Source organism: Pavona decussata, unplaced genomic scaffold (genome assembly GCF_977016875.1).
Source record: "Pavona decussata unplaced genomic scaffold, jaPavDecu1.1 SCAFFOLD_51, whole genome shotgun sequence".
Taxonomy (NCBI): Eukaryota; Metazoa; Cnidaria; class Anthozoa; order Scleractinia; family Agariciidae; genus Pavona; species Pavona decussata.
The window spans coordinates 6,038,948-6,047,500 of record NW_028145473.1 but is presented as its reverse complement, the minus strand read 5'-3'; the positions used below and the strand labels follow the sequence as shown (position 1 = coordinate 6,047,500).

At 37.3% G+C, this 8,553-nt stretch overlaps 3 protein-coding genes and 1 pseudogene across 6 annotated transcripts in view; 1 reads left to right on the top strand and 3 right to left on the bottom strand.

The window, feature by feature from the left end:
• Nucleotides 1–1,505, bottom strand: part of LOC146481255 (uncharacterized) — a 116,193-nt gene extending 114,688 nt beyond the window's left edge. Inside the window, exon 1 of one of the 3 annotated variants that reach the window (XM_085108890.1) lies at nucleotides 1,111–1,505. In XM_085108890.1, coding sequence (XP_084965016.1) covers nucleotides 1,111–1,126 — 16 coding nt within the window. In that variant the 5' untranslated portion in view covers nucleotides 1,127–1,505. The remainder of the gene's footprint in view (nucleotides 1–1,110) is intronic. The other 2 variants (XM_085108887.1, XM_085108888.1) reach the window with 2 other exon arrangements.
• LOC146481248 (uncharacterized) overlaps nucleotides 1–8,553 on the bottom strand; it is a 115,875-nt gene that overhangs the window by 23,268 nt on the left and 84,054 nt on the right. The window lies entirely within an intron of this gene.
• Nucleotides 1–8,553, top strand: part of LOC146481252 (alsin-like) — a 93,191-nt gene that overhangs the window by 62,157 nt on the left and 22,481 nt on the right. The window lies entirely within an intron of this gene.
• LOC146481254 (uncharacterized) lies at nucleotides 2,581–4,556 on the bottom strand (annotated as a pseudogene). Its single transcript, XR_014864578.1, has 2 exons — nucleotides 4,381–4,556; nucleotides 2,581–3,880 (listed from the first exon to the last, which is right to left on the bottom strand). The product of XR_014864578.1 is annotated as an uncharacterized LOC146481254 (transcript).

Genomic DNA, 8,553 nt, shown 5'->3' with positions numbered 1-8,553 from the left:
CTCCCTGTGTACACTGGTGTAGACTGGGGTTTATATTGTTAGATTCAAGGTAAGAAAATAAAACATTTCATTGGACAGCAGCACACAGATGTCATAGAAGAGTTGGAGATTCTTTTTGGAAAATATAGTGGATCGGGGGGGGAACCCCTCAGAATTGTTGGTGACTGTGTGCGGCTCGATTCTCGAAACCCAGACCTTATTTCAGACCCAAATATGTATTTACGTGAGGCAAGACGACCCCCCCCCCCCCCACCATCCCCCAACCAAAACCAAGAGTATGTTCATATATCGACTTTCGATTTTGCAATGGGGTGCTAAGGGATAACTAATTTAATGGTATAGTAATATTTGTCGTCTAAGGCCAGACCGTATATAATATATAAGGCGAACACAATAAGAGCACAGTTAGTTGTGTACCTTTCAAGCATCTTCAAATGTTTTTGTTATAGAACAGCGGTGAATTATATAAAATACACAGAAATCGTCAAAACGTTTCTGACTGAAAAAGAACGTAGGATTGATAGGGCGCAATTAAATAAAACTTAATCAACTATTAAACTGCCACAAATGACGAGTAAGCGTCGGTAAGGGAAGAACGGTCAAGAAATCGACGATAAATCAGCAAAATTAAACAACAAGATTGTGTCGACCGAGCGAAGTGGCCGCCGTTTATACAAACTATTGTTTACAGTTTTAGATGTCAGTCGGATTAGAACGAGAATTCAAGCGAAATTCTTGCACCAACTGTCTTTATCTGCTGTTTTGCATCGCTTCTCTTTTCGACTTTTTTTCCGGGGGAGGAGATGGGGGTTTGTCTTATTTGCCACAAAATTGCGGCGCGCTATTTAGTAACGAAGTTGCCAAAAATGATTTGGAATTTCACAATTTACAGTCTCAGACATTGTATTGCTTTGGACACCACAAAGCTTGATACAGCATCACAAATAATTCAAGGTATTCGATCAGTTGAAATAGACAAAATCAAACATTTTTGTTTTGAGTGATTCAGTGACATCACCCCACCGACGTTTTCGTCAGATACCCCTCCTACCTGTTTGTTTGACGAAGTTTTCTTGTTTTGTTGTTGTATGATATCACAGCTAACGAAACTAGAAGCGAACGTCATATACTTACTGTTGGCAGCTTTCTTGAGGAAGAAACGGCGGCAGAAAGCAAAGGAATTAGTCAGTCTAAAGTGTCTGTTTGTGAGACGTGATCACAATCGAAAATGAAAGTAATCTGTTCCCTTCAGGCTGTTTATTCTCTGACGTATGCTTCTATTTTCACAAAAATAACCATAAGGTCAAAAATGCGCAATGACCCGCATATTTTTTCTACCTCTACTTATTGTTAAAATGTTACTCAAGCCTCAAGGTTGTTTAAATCAGATGTTTGAAGAAGAGAACTTAATACAGTTAGGACACGAGGATTATTTTATGCATTTATGGAGAAACTGACTTGGCCCATCGTATTAAAGCGTGAATAACGCTTTGCGTGATGCCTCGAGAGTGATGACGTGAGCGTGCTGCATTTTTAAAAATAAATATGTTGATTATCACGAGACCGACACATGAGTGACATGACAGATCATTGACTTCAAAACATTATTTGTAAGCCGTAGTATTGTAAAATACCGTAGGTCATTCTGCAACGGAAGCCACCCATTAAATGATGGTCTCAGTGGGGTGGAGGCATTTACCGTTGACGGCTAATATTTTGGCTTTCCTACGGCTAACGATTAATTTCTCTCCATTACGGTTAACAGACATCTCAAAAGAAAGTCAATTGCTTTACTGAAAGTTCAAAATTTGTGTCGCCATTGTTGGAAAAAACATTTTAAGGTCTGTTGGTCTCTGACGACCTTTCCCAGATGAAAAAAGGCTGAAATAGGGTACATCGGCCACTAAACAAGACATTAAAAGTCCTGCAAGCAATCTTGACAATCTCAAAAATGAAAATTGTGGATAGAAATTTTCTACGATTAACCTTTTTTTACGACTAACGGTTAAAAGTTTCTACTTTTTACGCCTGACGACTAAAAGTTTTGTTCATTCTACGACTAACAATTAACGCCATTGAGACCCTCAATTATGTCCTACATAGACGTATTCAACAAGAAACGTACTGCATTTGCTGATTAATTGGTCATTAAAAGAAGCGACAATGCTGTAAGGTGAAAGAAGCGAGATGGTCAAATGCCCGGGATAATTGGGTAGAAGGCTAATGCCAGGCCCCCGGGATGGACAGTGTGGGAAAATGCCCAATTATTACCCGGGGGAGGGAAGGATGGGCGCAGCTGGAATTGACTGATGCATTATCTTAACACTGAATGAGAAATCATTGTATGAACAAAGATCACTATTACAATGGTGGGGAGTCTTGCATGTCCTGATGTGCTCTCCTCATAAATTGTGCTGTCGATTACTTTGTGCTGCAAAAATGATAGAGAGAATAGGCCTTTTTATACTGAAGCGATCTTCGGAGATCCCGAGCAAATATTCAGGGAGAACTGAAAAAATGTTAAGCTTTTCGTCCTGTTTTTACTTTCCCCAGAAACGTTTTCTTGTCAAAGATAAGAGAATACATTAATGGCTACTTTAAACTCAACATTTTCAGTTTTAATTGTATTAATTCATTACGCAGGCAACAGCTGACATTCACATTCAAATTTCAGTTGCTACAAAACGATCTCAAAGTAAGACTATCTTTTCCTCTGATAATTTATCTTTTTACATGCTTTTTTATGAAAAAAAATTGATATACAACTGGAAGATATGTAAAAATCGATATTAATGATGAAATCGTATAGTATGACTGTTGAAAGTGTCTCTGTTTCATACTACTGAACATTTAATTTTCTTTCACGAATTCTATCAAATTAACAGTCAACAAACTATTCCATTCGAGCTGAACCTATTGATGGGAATCATTATAACGATTCTGTTATTCGCAGAATTACATACAAATAATCCGCGGCAAAAAAATTATATTCCTAAGTAGTTTTAGAGAACTAATTATGGCCATTTTTCATTATAATGTAAAGAAGCAGATTTATGGAGTTAAATTCCCCGAAGATCTAATGAATATTAGATCTCGTTTCTCAGCATAAAAAGAGAAAATGCATTTTCTTTCATATCTTTCTAGTTCTGTTCTCCTTTGTCACCGCTGGTTGTCTGTTCTGCGTCGTCTTCAGGTTGCGTCTCATCAATCTCCATGGTGATGTCAACACTTCTCGTACTTGGTAACAAAGCTGGATCACGTGACGCTTCTATAGTGAGAAGCCCCTTTTAGGACAAGCGTTACGTCACTGAGCTGAGGTCCACGTCTTTGGGCAGCAGAAAACGGCGGCTGTAATCACGTGACCAATGAAAACCATCATCTTCGGATCTTTGTTTTCCAGTGATCGTCAGCTCTTGCCCATAAAGTTTGACCTTAATCTCTTCTGGTTTAAATCCACTCAAATCTAAGCTGACCACAAATTTGTCGTCGTCCTCTTTCATTTTCTCTTTGACTCTTTTGGTTCCTTCGAGTACAAGAGCGTTACCATCTGGGGTAGCACGTGACGTCACAGATTCAGGATCAACTTCTTGTGGGATTTTGATGACTTTCTTGAACTCGCTGTTTTCAAATCCATTTTCGTCTTCTGATCGATTCTGGCCATGTAAGGTTATCTTTCCGCTGTCAACAGCAACAGAGATTTCTTCAGGTTTGTACTGACTCAGCGGTACAGAGGCGATCTTGATTGCACCTTGGGGCGAATTGTCTTTCCTTTGCTCAAAGCAAGTATCCCCTGTTTCCTGTTCATAGAGCAAGTTCTCTCCAAAGTTCTGGGAAAAATCCAAAGCCGGGTACAGCTCGGCTGTAGTAACTGTGCCTGTCGCTAACAACAGAAAAAAGGAAATTAGAATCAGTTATTTTCTTTTTACGTAAAAAGAGTTTTCCGAATCGTAATGAAGAGCTAAAGTAACATGATGGACTGGTTTAAGGCATTAGCACACAGCTTTAAATACGTTCTAAAGGATTGTTGTAGTTGAAATAAAAATAATAATCAGTAGCCAGAATTGTTCGAACTGAGTTCAATGTTGACACTAAAGATTTGCTAAATGCATTTACAGGCATGCTGAGCCGAATCTGGGCCAAAACGATTGGTGAAAAGGGATTGTCTAAACGACATCAAAATACAATGTAACAAAATTTAACTAATGTGTTACTTGAAACGGAAACTAAAAGTCATTTATCTTGCCAAAATTTTTTGACTGGTAGTGGTTATTATTTGCCATTTAAAGTAGTCTGAAACACCGGGAAGTGCGAATCAGAATTAGGCAAAAACATTACCCTTATACACGGCTAAAAGCTATCAAAACTCGTAGAAAAACTTACCGGTACGGATGAAAAGTTGGAAATCTGAAAACGACAGCCATTTCTTCTTGAATGTTGTCTGCTTTTCCTTCTCTGGTAGGTAGCTTCAGAATCTTCTGTGAAAGTTGATAAACTGTTGCACGCTCTCCCAAACGCCACTTTTTTATAGCAGACGATTTCTTTCCAGAACCATCCATTGTTACTATAATTAAATACTAGCTCAATGCTTTCTAAGAATGACTCAGCTGTTTTAACTCCAAAAAAAGTGAAATATTACATGAATTCTCCTGTCGTTTTCTAGCAAAATCAAGAAAAATGTGGAAAAATCCAGAAAATTCTCCACCGCTCTCTCTTTCTCGGCATAGGAGACTGGGAACGAACAAAATGGCGCACACATGAAGGGCACGAAAATCCACCGAGTTGGTTTGGATTTTTAGTTTACAAAGAAACGGTTCTACAGATGTTTATTTTGTGAATATTATTTTCACATTTACTTATAAATTCGCCAGAGATGTGGCCTGATTCGAGAATTTTCTAAACTTCTCCAGACTTATCTCGGTTTTACCAGAAAAACACTGAAGATTACATGTATAATTTTACTGTCACCGTTTGTCAGCATAAATCAGCGGAGTCATTCCTTCGAAGCGCTGAGCTGGTGTCCAATTATAGTAGCAATGGATGGTTCTAGATCAAGGAAGTCGTCTGCTTTAACAATCGTGCTTGCAGTGTTTGGCTAAAGCCTAAGTATGCAGCAGCTCATCAAACTTTCAGAAGACAACTAGAGACAACTAGAGACAAGAGTACCAGAAGAGCTTAAAACGAGAGCAGGCAGAATCAAGAAGAAAGGGTGTCGTTTTGAGATTTCCAAGGTGTCATCCATACTGACTACTGGTAGAGTAAGTTTCTTTTTTATATACAGCCACTTACATACCTGTCAAACCCCGGAGTACAAAAATCTGGAGACATCTAGAAATCTGTTCTCTTTGTTCCGCGTCCCAGCAGAACCGTGTCATCAAGCCTACATTTAGAGCTTCAGTGGGGGCGGGGGCGAAGAGCCGACGAGAAATAACCAATATTAATGAAAAGACCGCGGTAGGTATTTCCCTAGCCTCCCACGCAGTCGTTTTTAGGGGAATCGTATTACCTCCTCGAGTCCCCTAAAAACGACTGCGTGGGAGCCTAGTATTTCCCGGGAGATTTGGTGTTCTACCCGGGAGACCGGGAGATTTCATGAAAAACTTGGAGACTCCCGGGAAAACCGGGAGAGTTGGCAGGTATGCACTTATCAATGTTATACTGGCATAGGTGGGGGGAAGGGGGGGGGGACGGGCTGGGGGGGGGGGAGAGTTTACATTTTCAAGAAAATTTCTGTCAAATTTCTTACCAGTGGGAAAAAATATATGTTGAAAATGTCAAATATACGGGTACAAGAAAATTCCCCTCCCTGGGCAGCATTTTATCGTCAAATGTCCCTAACCCTTGTAAGGCCAGAAAAAAGATGCAAAAAAGTGCATTTCTGAGAGACTTTTCTCTTGTGATCTTAAAGGGAACCTCCACTCTTACAACAAATTGACGGTTAAGCGTTGGAAATAGTCTTAATTCTAAATATTTGTCTAAAATGTAGAAATGACATTCAAGTGTGTTAAAAATTAGATATGATTATCGAAAAGTTCCGCTTTTAAATTTCCTGGGGGCAGCCATTTTGAATTTGATGACGTGTAATGGTTGCCGCTTTTGTTATTCAGCAGAAGTTCTTTTGTGTAAAACAATTGAGCAACCTTATTACGTCATGAAATCCAAGATGACGGCGCGTGGGAAATTTAAAAGCGAAAATAGGCAATAATCAAATCATGTTTTTTCCGACACTGAAATATTATTTCCATGATTTCCAATGAAATTTCAAAGAAAGTTGTATTTTCAATAATGTAACATTAACATGTTTCGAGAGTGGAGGTTTCCTTTAATGTGGTGAGATCGCTCTGCTGAACTATGTTGACCTTTAATTTTGGTCGTGAAGGGAAATACTGATTAAATTAACTGAACGAAATCTTCTTTTCATTCGGAGACATTTGGATTAGTTTCTTTATGCCAATTTGCATACACTAGCTATGAAGTAAATTTATGTACCTTGTTTGTTTCGGTGTCCATGGGTCCAAAGACATCTAACGCTTGTGTAGCACACGACCTATAACCTTAGATACCTTAGCCCCAGTCCCAGGCTCATTGTTGCACCATGGCTAGATATTCAAATAGTCCTATCCTGGGGACAGCAAGTTCAATCAAAATCCCATCCACAGGCCACTGCAATGACCATCAAAATCCCTACCCTATGTCCTGCCCCAGCACCCTCCCCCTCCCCCCACTGCCAGTCTTATGTTTGGTTATTTTCCAAGTGTTATCCCTTCGTCAGAGTGAATGATGTAATTGTGGGTTGTGTTTGTTTAATATCAGTCATTAGTGGAGCTACATTATTGGTGGGAGCTGGGTAACATGGAAAACAATAATTAGGCGAATGAAAAGCGTTGGCTGATTTCTTGGAGATTCAGAGTGGTGATTTGAAAGATCAATTTTTGTTCTAAATTCTTGTGGGTTTTTTTGTTACCATAATGAAGAGAAATCCCACAGACAGCCATGTGTTGGTAAGAGTTAAGTTAGGCAGATTAAGGCGTCCAGTGACTGGGTTTAGAGATGCATCCTTGTCATAATAATAATAATAATAATAATAATAATAATAATAATAATAATAATAATAATAATAATAATAATAATAATAATAATAATAATAATGAAACAAGAACAATGAACATAACACTGCTGTTCCAAACAATTTCTTAGCACGCTTCAATGTAATCAAGAAATGCGTGAACAAATTTGACTGCCTTGTTAATGAAATGTTGTATATTCAAGAGCTTAAACCAACATTGAATGTGCAGTCCGATTCTCTTTGTGCTTAAGTATTTAAGTAATTAGCTTGCCGCTATGTTATGCAAATTCGCTTCAACTTAGCCTTTTTACAAACCGCTTTTTATCATTAATTATGTAACCTTGATAATGGCGCAAGATGCACCGAAACGTCGGTTCCTATCACTCATATTCCTTGTTTCATGTATTTCTAAATCATTTCTTCTTCTAATAATAATAATAATAATAATAATAATAATAATAATAATAATAATAATAATAATTAATAATAATAATAATAATAATAAAATCTTTATTACAAAACCTCAATTAAAATCCTATTTACAATCAACTTGCTGTGACAAAAAATTCAATCAATTCATCGAAACACTATTCATTCACAAATTCTAAGAAAAGAAGTTACAACAGATCTTGACCAGTTCATCACGCTTGCATGATGCACAAAAGTTATACATCAATATTTCATTTTAAATTCACTGTTCAACCAGGAGCATAGCATGACAAGTTAAAGCAGCTGTTAGAGGTAATTAAATACTCTTTAATTATCCTTTATTAACCGTTTTAATTTGGTTGTTTAGTTACATGTACAATGTAGTAGTAAAATATTGGCTTTGTTGTTACACTGTAGGGGTTTAAAATTCTAGAGTAAATGTTGAGTTTGTAAATAAACAGAAACAAAAATCATTTCACTGTGTGTAATAACAAATATGTGAAATGTAGGAGGTCCTGGGTGATCCTGGAAATCTGTAAACTCAAGTAATAAAAGACATTGCGGAGCAGCTAGATGAGAAGATCCAATTTTCCTTCATTTCATTTTCCTTCAGTTCGCGAAAAAAAAAATACAGGGCAATCTTTTTCTATTAAATCAAAGACCACATGCAAAAATTCAGCTCATTTGGATGACATTTTAAAAAAATAGCCAAAATCGTCACTTACGATAGTTTTGCATATTAAACCCTTCAATTGGTAATGAACCAAAGGCAAACGAAATCAAATTTCAACTGCTTTAAATCATTTTAAACCAAACATTTTCATTATTAAACTACAACATAATAGTTCTACATTTTGGGTCAGTTTTTTTTTTCCTGGAATTTTTTCACTGGTTGCACTTGGTTTTGAGGGAAATGTGGCCAAATTAAGTCAGTGTTTTCTGAAAAACTAAATCCTTTAAGCTGTACAACTTATTATTTGACTGTAAGTATTTATAATTCACTTACTGTTTAAACATTTTTTTTTTTGTATAATTTGCAGAATAATGCACTAGACTGTGCA